Genomic DNA, 19,712 nt, shown 5'->3' on the forward strand with positions numbered 1-19,712 from the left:
TTTCTAGATTACCTTGTGAGGATAGCTCCCTATTTCCCTCATTCATCGATCTTTCTCCTCTTAATCACCTAACACAATGTCAGTTTCCTTCGGGAACTTTCTTGTATCTCCAGTCTTTTAACTCCACCCAAACCACAGCTGAGACATATCTGTAGACAGGGTTTCAATTCTACTACAGCAGGGATTCATTCTTACATATACTTTCTTGTACCCCAGGAACACAAATGTCCAGCAGGTCATTCAAGGGTTAAATCCTTAGTCCAGCCAGATGCTGTCTGCTTACTATCATTTTTATTCTAGCTGGGTTTCTATAGGACAAATATGACAACTATTTGTCCTGTTTGTATTTGACAAGTACTGTTTTTATATCCTCTTTCAATCTGTCTAAGAAACTAATTCCCAGAAAGCTGTCTTGCTCCTGAAGTCAGTTTTTCACATCTGTGCTCAAAACTATAAATGCCATTAAGTGAAATAAGTCAGAAAGAGAAAGACAAGTACCATATGATCTCACTTATATATGGAATCTAAAGAAAAGACTATGTGAATGAACTAATCAGAGTCAGTTTTGGGGACGCAGAGAAAAAACCGAGAGTGGTTAGATGGGTGTGTGGGAGGGGGTTGGGGATAAGGGGAAAGGTGAAGGGATTTGGAAGCAGCTGGTAACCACAAGATGGCCTCAGGGTTTTTCTTTTGAAAATTAATTTGGGGAAGGTATTCTATAATGTTGTAAAGATTTTGTTGGGTATCCGATGGACATGCGTCCTATTTGGGAGACCACCTCAGGGATACTGTGGATACCTGATCATGGCATTGTACATCAGAAGCTAAACATTAATGAATGCCAACTATAATTTTATATATATAATGTGATGGTTCAGTGTGAGATCGGAGGGATAGTGGATGGGGGGAGGGGGGTTCACAGTATGAGGGATATAAATGATGAACGTCTAAGTATTACCTTGTTTTGTACACCTGAAACTAATAAATAAATTAATTAATAAAAAAAAAAACTATAAATGCCAAATACATTGCTCCATTTAAAAAAAGAAAAAAGTAGGAAGAGGTGGTTATAATTCCCTTGAGTTTCCTTCCATGTGGCGTGTTAGCAAAAGCCCATAGCCTCTTGCTCTATACCTTATCTTTCTCTTAGGAGCTAGACTGAGAAGTGGGCTAGAGACAATACACATTTCTTTATAGAGCAGGTATTGGTGGGTAGGAATGGGTGTTTGTGTGCTTTTCTCTCTACTCCAACCAATGGGAAGCAGCATCCTGTGTGTAACCTCAACCAACAATAACTAACTGAAGAATCCAGGGTAATAAGCCTGGTGAACAAACGACGCAATATAATGAATTCCCTCATGGATCCAAGCATGCATTCCCTCTAGTTCTCAACAAATGCCTTCTGTTCGAAGGATTCTAGACTCTAAATAACTGCAATCTTTTGCTCATGCTCCTTCCCCACTGTCACCTGCCCTCCCTCATCCTCTCTCATCCCATTTATGACTTAGCTATCTTTAGGGAGGAGCCATTGTTCCATGAACTCAAAAATTACTCTTCTAATGCTTACGTGCTTTAAACTTTAAGCTCCATTTTCCCTGAATTTCCAAGATAGTCACCACAGCTGCCTAAGCCATGCATTTTGACAATTAACTAGCACAAAACCGCAATGTTATTATGCACTGAACAAACATTCCACACTCGTCAACTCTTAAAATATTGTATGGCTATGTTTTGCCTTTTCAACTATGATTTACACACCTGGAAAAGGGTAATGGGTTGTCTTGCTTTCTCTGACTCCTTCTCAGGAAACAGCAAAAAGCCTTGTTGAGTAAAGAATAAGAAACATCCCCACAATGCTTGACTTTACGACAATGAATTAATGAAATGTTCACTGAATGCCGTTTTCGTGCTCACCAATAATGTAAAGGAAAAAATAATATAGGCCTTTCTCTTCAGGGTATTATCATGAGAAAACATGCCTCAAAAGCCATAGGGTTAAAAAAAAACAGAACTAAGTATTTGTCAAGTTTTTATGATAGAGCTATACTACAACTGGGATGGGAGTTCAAAGAAGGTAGAGATTAATCTAGGCTGGAGTTACCATGAAAGAGGAGAAAACTGAATTCGGATTTACTAGCATGCTGGTTTTAGTTAGGTGGAGCCCACCAGAATCAAAAGAACTGATGCAGAGAAGAAAACTGTGTACAGAAGATGCTAAAGAATCCAAGCGCCATGGAATAGGGAAAAAATGGACAATTCTGGATGAACCAAATGGGATCACATTACAGAGGGCTGCAAAGGCCATTTAAATATAACAAAACAGGTTATAAAGGAATAATTCATGTTTTTTTGTCAGGAGAATAAGAAAAATGAAATAGTTTGAATAATCGTGCGAGAACATCTAAGACAAACCAGAAAATGGAAAAGATTTGGCAATATAGGAATGTAAACAGCCTAGACACCATATCAGGAGTTAAAATTCATTCGGTTTCTGTCGTTAGAAGTTGGAGTCACAAGAAATCTAAAGTACACTTAACTGGTGTCTTAATTATATGAAACATGTTTCTTTTGTGGGCTCTGTGGAAAGGGAAAATTTTATTCTGAATCAGACTTTGATAAGCTAATAGTTGAAATCATAGGCAATAAGTTACAATAGTACTTAAGGAGAAACTCTTGAGAGAAAAAAAACAAATGGTTACCACAGTAATTTTGAGACTGCAAAGCATCAGGCCACTCATTATCCTTTACTGTGCTATAAAGATAATGGTGAAGGTTGCAGAACATTGGCTACTATGAAATAAACAACAGAGAAAATAAGGCCAGGTGGGGTAAAATTAGGGGGATGGAGAGTTGGCAAAGATGCTGAAGATGGCATAAAGCCATCATAAATGACTTTGGTCTTCAGAGTGATGAACTTTCTGAGGGAGTCACTGTGGAGAAAAGTCCAGAAGATGGCAGAGAAGGCAAAAAGCAAAAGGTGAATAAGCAGTAAGAAAGGGTGAGGGCGTCTTAGCAAGGAACCAACTCAAAGCTGGAGGAGAATTTCCACTAGATAATCAGGATTACCACGTGGAGCAGAAAGATGCTCTGGAAGGTAGATACTCCAAGTCGGCACTGAGACTCAGGATGAACAAGGTGGGGTACACAGGTGGGATATATGATGCAAGAAAAGGAATGAGTTATTTAAAAAGGAAAATACTTAGAGCATAATGTAACTGAGAGTTTTGATATAAAAACAACTGACATACGCTGAACACTTACTATCTGCCAACTATTTAAAAGATTTTGTATGTATTACCTCATATTATCTTTACAAAAAAAAACCTGGGGTAAGGATAAATATTATCCCTATTTTATAAATAAAGTTGTGCTACAAAGTAATTAGGTTAGACAGTGATTGGGAAGTGAGACTTCAAATCCACAATCTGACTGCACTCTAAGAACTAATGTATGGAAAAGATGTGAGAACACGTGGGGAGGGAAGGGAAATGAGGATTTTAGGAATGAAGAGAACAAAGCAAGGACCTAGAAGCAGGCCTTGCCAGGAGCCAGAGTAGAGAGGAGAGGGACATTCCTTCATACAAGAGAGGAGCAATGAGCAGCTATGTGGGAAGAGTGAAAGTCAAGGTGTCATTTGGGGACATGTCAAGTGGACCCAGTCACTTCCAAAGGCGTGTGGCTTTTAAGAGATGCTTCCTGGAAAGTATTTCAAAGGTGCCTGTCCCTCACTGCCCAACTGGCATCTCCACTCCAAGGACTCCCCTCTCTCTGCTTCCTCTCTCACCTGTATGGCTCCAATGTGGATTCTCTCCCTCCACCACATGTGGCTCTTGTCCTTGCTGCCCCTTGAAGATCACTTCTGTTTTGGTAACTGGACCCCCTGTTCATGGGAAACAACACAGACTGGGAACAAGGTGCTAAGCACGGTAGGAGCACACGCAGACTATCTGACCCCCAAAAGAGTAAAAATCCTTGGTCATTAAAATTAGCGCCAGACTTACTAAAGCTTCAGAATGCTCACAGCTTTCTTAAGTTTTCAAGAAAGGGCACTACTCACACATTCTGAGTTACACTGAAAAGTTCCACCCACTGTCCTTACCCGCTGAGACGAGGTTTCTCAAGTTCTCCAACATCACATCCCAGTACAAGGTTCTCTCATCACAGCCCAGCAGCCGCCACTCCTCTGGGGTGAAGTCCACAGTCACGTCCTGGACTGTCACTGAGCCCTGTAACAGCACATGGATCTTCACACTACAGTGCGCATCCCTTGGGGACTTGCAAGAGAAGCACGGCAGCCTCTTACGGTGATATGTTTATTGCTCAGTTTTCAGAAAGGTATAACTGCATGTTTGATTCAAAAATGTACTTTGTGATAGAAACACAAATCATATTACAAACATTCAGCAGGTCATGTCCACCCTTGCTCACATTTGTCCCTAGTTCCTGATGCACACACAGTAGGTGCTCCTGTGTGGGGGCGACACTCCCTGTTGGGTAGTGGGAGTTGTGGCGGCATTAGACTTGAGAGGCCCCGTGGGCTGGGGGAGGCCAGTCAGAGCAGCCCGGGCACAGGTGGGGGTTTCCAGTCAGGACAATTCAATGGGGGAAAAGTACAGTCTTTTTAACAAACCGAATATCCACATGCAAAAGAATACCTCACATCATATACAAAAATGAGCTTAAAATGGGTCAGAAACCTAAATGTAAGAACTAAAGCTATAAGATCCTTAGAAGAAAACACAGGAGTAAATCTTTGTGACCTTGGATTAGGCAGTGGTTTCTTAGATGACAGAAAAAGTGTAAGTGACAAAGGGAAAAATAGATAAATTGGAATTCATCAAAAGTTAAAATTTTTGTGCTTCAAAGGACACCATCAAGAAAGTGAAAAGACAACACAGAGAATGGGAAGAAATAGTTGCAAATCATATATCTGGTAAGAGATTTGTATCTAGAATATAAAAAGAACTCATAATATAACAATAAAGAGACAACTCAGTTTAAAAATACGCAAAAGATTTGCACAGACATTTCTCCAAAGACATATATAGTCCATTAATACATGAAAAGATGCTCAACATCATTAGTCATTAGTAAAATGCAAATCAAAACCACAATGAGATTTCACTTCACACCCACGAGGATGGCTAAAATAAAAAACAGACAATGACAAGTATTAGCAAGGATGTGGAGAAACTGGAACCCTTGGACGTTACTGGTACGATTGTAAAATTGTGCAGCCACTGCAGAAAACAGTTCGGCAGGTCCTCAAAATGATACACACAGAGTAAGCATATGACCCAACAATTCTTCATAGGTACATACCCAAAAGAATTGAAAACACATGTTCATAGCAGAAAATAATAATAGCCCAAAAGTGGAACTAATATAGGTATCCATCAACTGATGAACATATAAACAAAACGTGGTACTATACATCCATACGATGCATTATCAGCAATAAAAAGGAATCTACAACATAGATGAAAATATTGTGCTGGGTGAAAGAAGCCAGTCACAAAAGATCCCATAGTGTATGGTTCCATTTGTATAATAGGTTCAGAATAGGTAAATCCATAGAAACACTAAGTAAATTAGGGCTAGGGGGAGGGAAAAACAGGGAGTGGCCGCTAATCGGTATGGGGTTTCTTTTGAGGGTAATAAAAATGTCCTGAAATTAGATAGTGGTGATGGTTTCACAATTCCATAAATATACCAAAACCACTGAAATGTATATACTTTAAACAGGTCAATTTGTAACATGCACATTATATCTCAATAAAAGCATTTTTAAATACTGCTTATATGTTCTTCATTCACTCATAAAATATTTAATGAGGTCCGATCAGATACTATACTAGTGATGCAAAAAAGAATAAAATTATCACTGCCTCAGAGAGCTTACATTCTATAAGACACTACAAAGTACACATGTAAATGCAGTAAGATGTTCTAGGGGCTAGAACGTTAACATACCAGACTCACATAAACATAATAAAATAAGAAGATGTGGAATTTTTTAACACGACAAAATATATCCTCTCAAGCATAAAGCCAAAATCATGTTTAGTTAATTTAAACTGAAATAAAAAAGGCATGTGGCTGCAGGTCCATCACAGAGATAATCAAGACCAAATAGAGCAGGGGTGAGCAAAGTACAACCCATGGGTTGGCCTCCTGTTTTTGTAAATAAAATGTTACTGGAATGTAGTTAGACCCATTCATTTACTTCAGCTACCAGGGCAGAGTTGTATAATTGCTACAGAGGCTGTATGGCCTTCAAGCCTAGAATATTTTACTACCCAGCCCTTTAAAAAGTTAAGAAACTAGGTAGAGTTTATCCCAGGAATGCATAGATAGGTTCAATATTGGGAAATGTTATTAGAAATTCTCTAAACTGCTATATTAAAGAACACAAAATATATGATTCTTATTGACAGGTATTAAAAAAAGGATATGAGAAAAGTTCCCAATTTACAAAATAAATCCTCATAAGCTAAAAATCCTCAGTTTGATGAAAAACAAAAACAACTACCAGAATACAAGACGAAACAGTGAAACACTGGAAGCATTCCCATTAAAAATGGAACAAAAAGATTTGGCTAGCAATTACATTCAAAATTATAAAATAGTTACTAGAAGTCCTGTCCATTGCAATAAGAGAAAAAAAATGGAGACCTACAGATTGGGGAAGGGAAAAACTCCATTTGAAGAGTATATGACTGTCTAACTGGAAAATCTAAGAATCATCTAAAAACCTCTTGGACTTAGTGTTCTGTAAGTTGACATACAGTCATGTGCTGCACAACGATGTTTCAGTCAACAAGTGACAACACAGACAATGGTGACCCCATAAGATGATAATGTAGCTGGAAAATTCCTTTCGCATAGTGACACTGTAGCCGTCATGAAGTCGTACTGCAAGACTACTCATGTTTGTGATGATGCTGATATAAACAAACCACTGTGCTGCTGGTCATACAAAGATACAGCACACCTAATTATGTACAATACATAATACTTGACAATGATAATAAACTAGTATGTTAAAAGTAACATAAAAAAGTACTTTTTAATCGTTATTTTAGAGTGTACTTTCTACTTATTAGGAAAAAAAGTAGCCTCTCATATTTTGTTTACAGCATCTTTTTTTTATTTTTATTAGGGAATATTGGGGAACAGTGTGTTTCTCCAGAGCCCATCAGCTCCAAGTCATTGTCCTTCAATCTAGTTGTGGAGGGCGCAGCTCAGCTCTAAGTCCAGTTGCCGTTTTCAATCTTAGTTGCAGGGGGCGCAGCCCACCATCCCACTCGGGAATTGAACCGGCAGCCTTGTTGTTGAGAGCTCGCTCTCTTACCAACTGAGCCATCTGGCTGCCCCTTCAGAGGCTCAGTGGCAGCTCGTTTTCAATCTAGTTGTGCAGGGTGCAGCTCACTGGCCCAGGTGGGAATCAAACCAGCAACACTGTTATTCAGAGCTCCCGCTCTAACCAACTGAGCCATCTGGCTGCCCGTTTATAGCACCTCTTGATTAAACCATTTTCTCTTGTGCTTGGTTTAATCTCGTGTTGTTTTATACAGTAACGTGCTGTACAGACTTGTAGCCTAGGACCATAGGTTATACCATCTAGCGAGGTGTGTGGTGGGCTGTACCATGTAGGTTTGTGTAAGTGCTCTCTATGATGTTCACACAGTGACAAAAGCACCTAATGATGCATTTCTCAGTTGTAAAGCGACGCATGACTGTTAGGTCAAATAGATTAATCCATACTTTCTTATATACCAGAATAGCCAATTAAAAAAAAAGAAAAAATATCCATACCATCCTCAATAGCAACTTTAACCATATGTAAGAATAAACGCTACCAAAAATATATAAGAATTACAATAATAAAACTATAAAACAGTACTGAAGGACCTATATGAAAAATTAAATACGTGGAGGACTCCTTACTGAAAAATTAATTCTCTCCAAATTAATCTAAAAGTGTAATGCAATCACAATAAAAAAAATACCCATCACACACTCCTTTATGGACCTTGACAACCTGATTATAAAATGTACATGGAAGAGTAAATGCTCAAGAATAGCTGCACACTCTGGAAAAGGTACAAAGTTTACTTTTGGATCCAGATGAACATTAAAAAGGCTACGGGCCTGGACTTACAAATTGAGTTCATACCATGCTGCTTGGCACTGTGTTGTCTGTTCTAGGGAACACGCTAAGAAAGTCGTAGGGACTCTGATGTTATGTTTATCACAGGGTCCTTGCTGTGAGTGCTATTCTTAACATTATCTCTATGAAAACCCATTATAAGATATTTTCTTCAGAGAATACTGCCAGGAAAAACTTTAGTTGTCTGGGAACTGTTTTGCTTTATCCTCAGACAGTGCCAATACTTCCACTGGTTAGCTATCCACTTTCTATAATCGTTGGAAAGATCAGGTACACATATACAACTCAAATTTATTTCAACTATGTGTACACCCTGTAACATGAATATTAACATATCAATTTTCCAAATTTCCTTTTGGACCTAATGTAGTCAATCTACATTCACCACATAATACATTTCTTTTTTATATGGATTTTTTCTCAAAAATTTAAATGATTGAATAAATAGATCCCTTACCTGGAAGTTGATCATTTCTGCAACTCTTGCACGGAGATCTATGAAAGTAGAAATGGGAAGAGAACAGAAAGACATGAAAACCCAGGCAGGACTGCAATGTAGAACCCTGCTCTATCAGAACAGACGTACCCACACTGCAGCCTCAGAGAATTCCATCTAATGGAAGAATGTTTCTAGCACGTCAGAAAAGCCCCTATTTATAAGCACAGATCTCTCTTGTGATTCTGTTATGAATATATGGATGTTGTATATTTCTGTCCTGATATAACAGCAAGTTGTTAACCTCTGAACCTGAAACATTTTTTTTCTCCCAGAAATTTATCCTAAGAAAATAATAAATTATTTAAAAGACTAATTAAAAGCCTGGTCTCTGAAGCTCGGGATCTCTGGCAGTCATTCCTTCCTGATTTTCTGGTCTCTGCTCTGAAGCTGGGGTAAGAGATCTCAAATCAAGTTGGACTTGCTTGAGAAGGCTAGATCCAGAGACCTGGGAACAATTTATTTTTTTTTAAACTGGAACTTTCAGTTTAGACTCCCGTGTTCTCTCTCTGTCTCTCTCTGTCCCTCTGTCTCTTTTTTTCTCTCCCTCCCTCCTTCCCTCTCTCCCTCTCAACTCACCATCTCCTAAGAGCGCAAAATCTGGCTTTTTCAAATTCCAGCCAGCAGTGCCTGGGCCCTAGAAAGGCTAAAATGTACAAGAGAGACTCACAGCTTTACTTACAGTCTTCACTGGAAGATCTGCAGATTCACTTAGAGACACTTAAAAAATGCCAACAAACCGAAATTTACACAGTATTCATTGCTCAAATATTTCAAAAGGAGAAAAAAATCCAACTTTTTGTTTTTTACTATGTTGCAAAAAGAATGAAATTTGGAGACTATTTCTAGATTTCAATCTCAGCTCTTCCACTTCCAAAGCTGTGCGTCTAGGCAAGTAACTTCGCCTCTCTCAGCTTCAGGTAATTCATATACAAAATGAAAATAAGTTAACTTCAGGTGATTGTTGTGAGAATACCTTAAGAAGACAGCATAGCAGTTTCTCTAGAAACACTTTCTTCCTAGGTTCTTTGCAATATTTAACGTTTCCTGTTGCAGGCTCTGGTAGGGTTAACGGTACTCTTGTTGGGACGGAGGGATTGTGATGGTGGCACTAAATCTATTTTTGAGATTTAGATCTCTGGTATAACTCAAATTAATAAGTGTAATTTAGCTTGGGACTTTTTGAAAGCTTTCTTTTCTTCGCCTCTTAATGATTCTACTACCTACATATTTACTATGCAGTTTCAGTGTTTCTGTGTACTTAGGCCCAGTGCTAGCCCAGTGACTACGGAGAGGTTTTGCATCTGTATGGTGTTGTGCGGGGGACCCTGCAGGGTCTCAGCTCCCACTCCCCACACAAGAACACAGGATATGGTGAGGCCAAAAAGGAACACCCACGGAGCCATAGGTAGGGGAGTCATACCACTATAGTCTGATTGGAGGCTGGATTCACACGAGGTGCGACCTGCTGTCCGCTTTTCTGCCAACCGACCCACTCCCCAACGTAGCCGCTGCAGTTATATTAGTGGCCAATGGCTCAATGGTTACAGCTGACGGCCAACTAGCCACAGCTGACCGCCATCTACCACCCCAGCCAGCACCTCTCCACGTGAGGCCGAGAGCCTGGAAACTGCTCTCTGGGGCTGTCCCCACAATGGGATCCGCACTCCAGCTCTAACTTAAATCTACATAACCTATGCAAAGGTTGCGATAAGCAGCTTGACCGCACCTTCCCCCACCCCCAACTTCAGGAAAACATAAAACTTGAGACCAAACAAAGACTGATGCAGTAGCTGGCAGTAGTTTTTCCAGGAGACTGCACAGCTGACTCAACTCTTACGTTAATAAATCTTCTACATTTCTGACTCGTGAGTTCTTTCACGCCCGCGAGCGAGCAGACAACACTGTAACCAGGAAAAGTGCAGTTTGATGCACAGACTCCTACACACTGACCTTTACCAACAAGGGCAGGAGTGCAAAGCGAGCCTGCCCCAGCCCCGCGGGGATATGGGAACCCACTGAGTGGCAGTCGGAGCCCTGCGCTTACTTTCTCTAAACTAGTGCAGAAATGGACAAGACCCACACACCCAAACACAAAGTCACCGCACGCGCGGGTTGTTTTATCTTCGGGTGAGTAAGCCAATAACCCTGTCCGTCTTTCTCCCCGCCCTTCCCGAACGTCCCCCAAGTCCCCCAAGTCCCGCAGTCATACCTGCCAGCCGTTCACCGCCACGCTCCCAGCGCCAGCTGTAAGTCCTAGATCAGTCTCCAGTGCTCTCTGAGAGACTGGGAACAACACCCACTCTCACTTCAAGCGGCACTGGTTCGAAGTCTAACAGAATACCGGCTACCACTCCACTGCGCGTGTGCGGAAGTAACTTCCCACCTGGAGTTCCAGGCTCCCCCGCGGTGCAGGCCTTTCATCAGAGACTACATTTCCCATAAGGCCCATGGAGCCGTTTCCGGAATGTGTCAGACGCTTCTGCCTCTTTTGGGAGAGATTCCTGGGTTGGTATCTCTGGGGCTACCCTGAGAGCCATGTTCATTCAAAAAACGCAGGTGTACATATCATCTTCGCTTAAAAAGATAGACATTAGATATAATGCAAGTACTCAGCTCCCGCTCCCCGTACAAGAATGCACGATATGGTGAGGCCAAAAAGGAGCAACGGAGCTATAAATAGGGTAGTCATACCACTATATTCTCCATGGTGCTGGTTGAGACACAAAGGCAAACATCCGCCAGTACCCCAACGAGGGGTCTTCCTGCACGCCTGTCTCGCTGGTGGCCAGGTGAGACACAGGAAGCAGGATCAACACGATAGGCAAATGTAATCCACTTGCTAACTTCACTTGCTAGCTGCAATCCACGCTTGCTAGCATTACCATGGACAGTTATTATTAGTGACTAATGGCTAACCAGTAACAGCTGATGGCCAACTAGTTACAGCTGATGGACATTTAATAACCCATCCAGCACCTTTCCAGTAAGGCTGAGAGCCTGGAAACTGCTCTCCTGGCTCTGTCCCCACATCAGATTTTTAAATACTGGGAAATCTAAATCAGCAGTATGCTAAAAGAATAAATTACCCTTACTCAGTTCGGTTTCTTCTACGGTAGCAATACAGTAGTTTAGATCTGGGAGATGAAGAGGACCCAACAAAGAAAACTGAGAAGGAATTATCTGTGAGGTAGATGGAAAAGTAGGAGAGTTTGGATCTGCAAAATCAAGGGAATAAAATGTTTCAAGGAGGTGATCCACTGTGTTAAATACTGCTAAGTAGGATGAGAACCAATAAATGCCCATTGAATTTAGCAACGTGGAAGTTGTTGAAACATGGCATTTTGGTATAGTGGTTGAAGTCTGATAAAATCTGGTAAGAGTTTGGTAAGAGTGGGATGGAAAAATGGGTGGAGATAAGTGGAGAAAGCAAATATAGACAGTTACGCTTTTTTAGGCTGAAAAATATAGCTGTCTTTGCATATGAATTATGGGTCCAAAATTTTTTTTAAGATAGAAGAAATTATGGTATGTTTCTTTCCTAATAAAAATGATACTGTAGAGAGGGAGAAATGGACAATACAGGACAGACAGGACAGTTGCAGGAGGAAAGTCCTTGAAGAGAGAAGTGATGGAATCCAGTATGCAATCAGAAGGATCGGTTATAAGAGTATGGACAATTCATCCATTGAAATAAAAGGGGAAGCAGAGTTCGTAGGTATAGATGCAGATAGGCAGACAGATTTGGCAGTGGGAGAATGAGGACATCCTTTTCTGAGTGCTTCTATTTTCTCAGTGAACTAGGAAGCTGAAAGTGAAGATAAGAAGGTATTGGAGGTTTGAGGAGAGAAATGATAATACTGTATCACACTGATTCTAATACACACTTTTTCATATGTCAACATCTGTGAAACTGCTATCTTACAAATGATGGTAAGCCATAGTTTAATTGGCAGCATTTTTTTTCTCTCTTAGTAGTACATAAAGTAATGATGCATCTTATATCCATAACATCTGAAATTCTAATGTTATTTAGGAATGTGGAAGAGTGAATGGATTAAGAAAATGTAGTAAGTACTATTGCCTGGCAATATTAACAGCCCACTTGATATTAGTAGCCATCGACTTTATTGGCATTTTCAAAGTCATAAAGACACACTTTTATCTCTTTCTCTTCTCCCCAAGGGTTTAGGGCCCTTGATGAGGCAAAAATTGTCAGCTCTGTTCCTGAAAATCTCAATGGGGCAGAGATTGCAAGCTGTCACTCAATATCCATTCTCCCTTTTTTGCAGTTGTCCATAGAATCTCGTTTTTGTCTGGGTATATGCAGTCCCAGAATAAAAATTACATATCCCAGCTTCCCCTGCAGGTAGCTATGACCAGGTGATCAAGTTTTGGCCAGTGGGATGGAAGTGGAAGCAGTTATGCAAATTTAGGAGCGTCCTTAAAATGATGCCCTTTTCCAAGTCAGCTCCATGCTGAATGTGTAATAGGTGACTGGAGCTTGGGCAGCCATTTTGGACTATGAAGTAGGAAGATACCTGTTTGCTCTTAGAGAAGAAAGAGAGAAGGAACTTGGGCTCCTGACACCAAGGGGTGCCACATCAGACCTAGACTAACTATATTTTGGGTTTTTTCATGAGAGAAATAAATTTCTATTTTGCTTAAGCTCGATTGTTTTGGAAATTTCTATTACGAACAGTTGAACCTAATCCTAATAAAGGTATTCAACCCATTCTCTGGCCCAGGAAGCAAGTTTTAAAACATCAAGAAATAGCTTTGTTGTGACGTCTCTTTTCGTTTACACACTCACTGAAAAACATGCAAGAGGTCCCTAATTTGGGGTTCAGACACCTTGGGCAGAATTCACAGAGAAGAGATGCAAAGGCTGCAAACCAGGGAAGTATTTGTTGTAGGAAAAAATCTGTGATCCTGAGGTGATCCCAACTACAGAGGCCTCAACTATTTTGTGAGAAACCATAAGCTGATAACTAGAAGATGTTTACTTAAAATAAGGATTTTAAGAGAGCTCAGGGAATTACTGATTTACAGAATTGCTGCATTCTGACAGGGTAACTAAAACCAACTGATTTTTCACATTTTCCTTTTCTTAAAGCTTCTTGTATAAATAAGATGATGCTACAGAAAACTGGGTGTGGGACAGAGCCAGGAGTGCAGTTTCCCGGCTCTCGCCCTCACATGGAAAAGTGCTCACTCGGGTAGTAAATGGCCATCAACTGTGATTGGATGGCCATCAGCTGTGGCTAGTTGGCCATCAGCTGTAACCAGTGAGCCACTGGCCACTAATATAACTGCTGTGGCTACGCTAGAAGAAAAATGGGGGCTAGCAAGAAGATGGTGGCTGAGCTAGCAAGAGCGAATTGCAGTTAGCACGACAGATTGCAGTTAGCGAGACTGGTACAGGAAGAACCCTTGTTGGGGTGCTGGCAAACGTTTGCTTCCTGTGTCTCCAACCCAGCCACGAGCGAGACTATAGTGGTATGACTCCCCTATCTATGGCTCCGTGGGTGTTCCTTTTTGGCCTCACCATGTGCTGCGTTCTTATGTGGGAGGTGGGACCAGAGCCCCGTGTGACACCCTGCACGACACTGAGCAAGTTTTCTTGAAGACTATTAATTAGCTTGATACTGTTTATCCTGTAAGATCTAATTTACTATGCCCCAAATTTGATTTCAAACTTCCTAGGACCTAGAATAATATACAGTGCATGTTGCTGAACAGCAGCAAGAAAAATTTACAGCATAATGGTTAACAGCATAAGCACTGCAGACGTATCTAGACTGGATGGAGTCTACCACTTTCACACTGTGAGATCTCGGGCAAGTTTTATAACCCTTCTAAGTCTCTGTTCCCTCATCGGCGATAATGTATGCAGATTTAATTATAAAAGTGCTTAGCACAGTACCTGGCACATAACATTCACTCAATAAATGGGAAGAGTTATTATCACAAGATTCCCATTGTCCCTAAGAAAGAAGTATGTGTAGCTCAGAGGGCCTCCAGAGGTAATCTACTATTATCTCCAGAAGTGTCCAGGTTTCACCAGTTCATGTGTAACATGGAGTCACATTAATATTCACCATGGTCTGCTGGCTCTTGGCCTTCAGTTAATAAACTCCACCCCTGCCAACTCCTCTCCCCCTCCATCTACTTCTGCCAATTCTCCAGTAGTGTCTCCATAAACAAGCCTTTACCCTCCAGATGATGCTGCATCATTCTTTCCTCAGGCCTCTTGGTGGTGTTTACAGATAAGGGCTCCACTGCCTTCTAAGATGCACTGAGATTCCTCTTAACTATCTTTACATTTTCCTTAAAGTATGTTTGTTTTTCACTTTATAAAAAGGGTATCATGATATATAACCTTTGGGGATTTACTTTTCACTTCATATTATGCAGTTAAGATTCATCGACATTGCTGCCTCTCAGCGTAGCTCATTTGTGTTGTCTGCAATACCACCTTGTCCACTCTTCCCAGGATGGAAGCCTGGGTAGTTTCTAGGTTTAGGTTTCACTATTGTGAAAGGGCTACAAAGTATATTCATACCTTGGAGTGGCAATGCTGGATTGTACAAAGTAAATGTTACTTCATGTATTATATTTTTCATACCTAATATTTTCATTTTTTATGACTTCTTGTTCCTGCTTCATTTCCCTTATTTCTTTAAGCATATTTATTATGCCTATTTAAAATTCTTGGTCTGCTCATTCTACTAATTCTGCTTCAGAAATATGTTTATGTATGTACTTAAAGGCTTGGAATAACATACACACAACTATTTATAGTGGTCATCCTAGAAGGGCTGATTATGAAAAAAAATCAGTTTAACCGATCTGCACAGTGTTTCATTTTATTAGATAAAATGTACAAAAGGCTTGACTTGGAAAAACCACGGAGACTTAACAGAAATTGAAGACTCTTCTTGGGGAGCAATGATTGCTGAAGCATACCTTTGCTCCAGCCGTGATGAGCATCCGTCTTCTTGGCAACCGAGAGCAAAGCTGCGGGTGCAGCATAACCCTAGATCTCTCCCACTTACCCCTGAGCCTTGGTCCTGGATTTGGGTGGTTAGAAGTTGAGGAAATAGGAAAAGAATCAAAATAAGTACACTTGCCATGAAAGCCAAGATCCGTGACTGATCCTCTTTTACTCTGTTGAGTACATCAGGAGCAGAAAGGATCAAAGTTCCTGAAAGCATACCTTGTGTTTATTTGGCTTTTTTGGCTTGTGGCTCCAGTGTGGCACTGTGCACGCTCCCGTCCTTCCTCCACTCACAAATATCTGCATAGTTGCACATCCGGCATTTCCAAGCCTCCTCGATGTCAACCCCTTGAGGCTCTCGGTGGCCCATCCAGTAGGCCAGATAGTGCTGCACTTTGCTTCTCAGTTCCTTCTCTTCAAAGGCCACAATCTCTGTTCCCAGCACAGTGGCAGTCTCTTGGTGGATATACTCAATCTTCAGAATATCAATAACTGGAAGATCAGACAGTGTCAGAGACAAGAAGACCAGCTCCATGAGGTCACCCAAGGACTTCACAGAGAAGCCTCCCTGCTGGGCATGCCTCAGCACTGAAGGTCCCAGTGGCTGTTCTGGATGCAATTTTACATGGTGGAGTAGGCTAGCAGTGGTCATTTTCCCTTGGACCATGGCATCAAAGATATATTTGTATAGGCTGACTTGAAAACAATCTTTTTTCTTCTGAGCTTCCAGAGGGAGCACAGGGCGTCTGCGTGTCTTGAGTTCAACCAGTTCCAGTTCCCCCTTGGCTGTATAGTGCAGCTCATCGATCACTCCGACAAGAAGCACACTCTCCACTTCTCCAAACACTGGAAACTCTCTGATACGCCCTTCTGACTGCAGGGTAGGAATCATCGATAATATGTTCAGAAACTTAACTGCCCAAGCATCTTCTTTAGTGGTGATGGGGATAGTCACGAGATCATGAACTTCTAGTTCTCTAGCTAAGTGGATGCTGGCACCAGTGTCCAAAACGGCTGCCTTCTCAGGAGACAAGAAACCAGGAAGCTCCTTCCCATATACCATTTGCTGTTCACACCAGTTCTGACTGGACAGGTCAGTGACATTCAGATAGTTAAGATGGAATCGTTCCATGGGTGGTAAGACATGCAATCCTCTTTTCCACTTCGGTAAGCTTATAAGCACGCCATCCTTCTCAGGGAGTTCAGAAGAAGGGCCAGGCTTCCTAAGTGAAGCACTTGACTCTTGGGTATCTTCAAGATCCAGAAACTCCGAGTCACTAAAGTCTGAGAACCCTGAGGCCTCTGCTGGCATCGTCTCCTCTTCCCCAGTCTCTGCCATGGCAAAGGTCTGGATTGGGCTAGACGCTGCACGTCACGTTAAATAAATACATTATGCAAATAAAACATTTCTAAAAAACACTCTTAAATTCCAATGATGTAAAAAGAATCATGAGCACACAATGTGATATACAAATGATGTATTACAGAATTGTACACTTGAATCTTACGTAATTTTACTAACCATTGTCACCCCAATAAATTTAATTTTAAAAAAAAGAATCATGACTATTGCATATGACTTTAAGCAAATCCCCTTCTTTGGCCTCAATTTCTTCATATAAAAGATTTGAGATTTGCTTTTCTACTTCAAAAGTCTACTGACTTGGGACATTATTTCATTATTTTAAGTGAATACAGGTCTTTGTAAATGTTGGAGCAAGGTTTGGCAGTTTACCATGGGCCATTTCTACAATTCCTTTGATACAAAGTCCTGGTCTAGGAAAATAAATCTCAGTTCCAAACTGTTCCTTGAGAGAAATCATCTCTACAATGACTGTTTTTAAAAGTAGTTTTCAGGAACATAGTATGGAAAAATTTAAAGACTAACTATAGATAAATACAAATTGGTCCATCAAACACCAAGTTATAGCTTGAAATAACTATATGAGAGAATATATACAGAATATATATAATGAGAGAATGTTTACAGTAACATATGGAAAGCAGTTGCTTTTTATACTTTAGATATGTTAAGGAAGTGGCAAGGAGAAAAAAGGTCTTAATGAATTAGTTGCACCTTAGCCTTACTGATTATAAATTATCCTTCTAACGTTATAAAAACCAGTGTTTCCCACTAAGTTTATTTTCTCCCTCCACAAGACATTAGCTTACGATGGAAAATATGTCAATAAGCACTATTAAATATCACTGTATTTGCTATAAATAATAGTCAATATTTATTGTGCAGTTATTGTGTGTTAGACACTGACACAAGTGCTTCACTACTTCAACACCGCACTACTCTACCACGGGATGGGTACTTTCTAAAATTTTTTACTATGAAAAATTCCACACATACAGAAAAATAAAAAGAATAGAACACCCATATATACACACCATCTAGATAAACTGTTAACATGTTACTGTATTTCCTTCTTTGATGTGTTTGTTTGTTTTTGCTAAACTATTTTAAAGTAAATTACAGGCATCATAACACTTCAAACATAAATGCTTCAGCATGTATTTCCAAATAAGTACATTCTCCTACATTAACTACAATGCTATTATCATATCTTACAAAATTAACAATTCCTTAATACTCTGATATGTATTCAAATTTCTCCAACTGCCCTTAAACATCTTAGAAAGCTCTTCTTTAAACCAGGAAACAGAGACCACACATTATGTTTGACTGTTTGTGTCTCAAGTATTTTTAATCTTAAGAAACCAGGCAAATTATCTTGTGAAGATACTCTTGTAAAGCCTTCCTCCTAAACTCACATATCTAACCTTGCATACAGAGAAAACAAAGTATGATCAGTCGAGTAGTATTTGACTTAGGGTGCCAGGAAAAGAAATAATTTGACACAGAATTTAAGCTGATTGAGGTAACTATGAGCCAAGTTTCTCCTTGCTTTTCTAATAAGCAATGAATTAGCTGAATGCACCAACTCCCATGTTAAAAGCTTAAGAACAGATGCCTTGAAATGGTATACTTCAATAGTAAATAAACACAGGCGCTGCACATTTGCAAATGTGCCTTAAACGATGATAGTTTCAAAATGAGTAATGTTATTTGGACTATGTAGTCCCTGAAGATTAGAGAGAATCTTTACCCTCCACCAAGAAATTAAAAGTTAAATGGCAGTGAACATGTATACTTTGGGTTTTTTTTTCCTTTCCGGGGGAGGGCACTAAATCCAAATCACTTGACCTTGAAAATATTTTATTTCAAATATCTAGATCTGGGCTGTTCAAGATATAGCCACCAGCCACAGGTGGTTAAATTTAATTAAAATTAAGTAAAATGTAAAACTCATTTTCTCAGTTACATTAGGCACATTTCAAGTGCTCCAGGAGCTACATGTGGCTAGTGGGTACCACGTTATAAGGTACAGATACAGAACATTTCCCTGATCACAGAAAGCTCTATTGGATAATACTGATTTAGATTATTTCATGTGTATGTATTAATTCCCCAAAGAGAGAATAAGCTCTTTAAAAGTATGGACTTTTTATTTGTTTTGTATACAACATTAAGAACAGAGAAGCCCTAAACAAGTGCAATGTGTTGCTGAGAAGACACAAAGGGGGAAGGGTGTGTGCAAATTGTGGAATTATTCATTTAAAAGAAAACAACACCCTTGGGATGGACAATTTAGACTGAGCTGTATTGCCTGGACTTTCCTTTGCAGAAAAAATCCAGGCGAGAGCATAACACAGTGCATTGTGTCCCAAAATGCAGTATGGATCTTTTAGACACGAGATGATTTTACATGGTACATTGATCAACATGTTTAGATATACCTTAGAATAAACATAAAGCTATTAGAGCATCCATCAAATGCGTAATTTCATAGATGGCGTTTCTTAGAGGACAAGTTTGATTTTTAAATAAATGTAAGTAAAAAATTAAAAATATCAGAATAACAACACAAGTAGTAGTACATAAGTATGACAAAAATCATTAGGTGGTAAGTGAATGAGAAGTTGGGGAAACACCAGTATAATGTCACAGCGTCTGGGGGTCGTACAGATCTGGG

The 19,712-nt window shown here is 40.0% G+C and overlaps 1 protein-coding gene across 8 annotated transcripts in view; it reads right to left on the minus strand.

The window, feature by feature from the left end:
* Positions 1–19,712, minus strand: part of LOC308500821 (exonuclease V-like) — a 64,803-nt gene that overhangs the window by 43,853 nt on the left and 1,238 nt on the right. For 3 of the 8 annotated variants that reach the window (XR_013993788.1, XR_013993789.1, XR_013993792.1), the window contains exon 2: positions 8,631–8,668. Coding sequence is in view for 4 of the 8 variants with exons in the window: in XM_081056257.1 (XP_080912383.1) it covers positions 15,896–17,034 (1,139 nt within the window). In the remaining 4 variants the exon portion in view is untranslated. Of the gene's footprint in view, positions 1–3,784; positions 3,881–4,099; positions 4,227–8,630; positions 8,669–10,881; positions 11,226–15,514; positions 17,035–19,712 lie in introns of those variants that run through there. The other 5 variants (XM_081056258.1, XM_081056259.1, XR_013993790.1 and 2 more) reach the window with 5 other exon arrangements.

The sequence above is a fragment of the Rhinolophus hipposideros genome (assembly GCF_964194185.1).
Source record: "Rhinolophus hipposideros genome assembly, chromosome: 8".
NCBI classification, from domain to species: Eukaryota; Metazoa; Chordata; class Mammalia; order Chiroptera; family Rhinolophidae; genus Rhinolophus; species Rhinolophus hipposideros.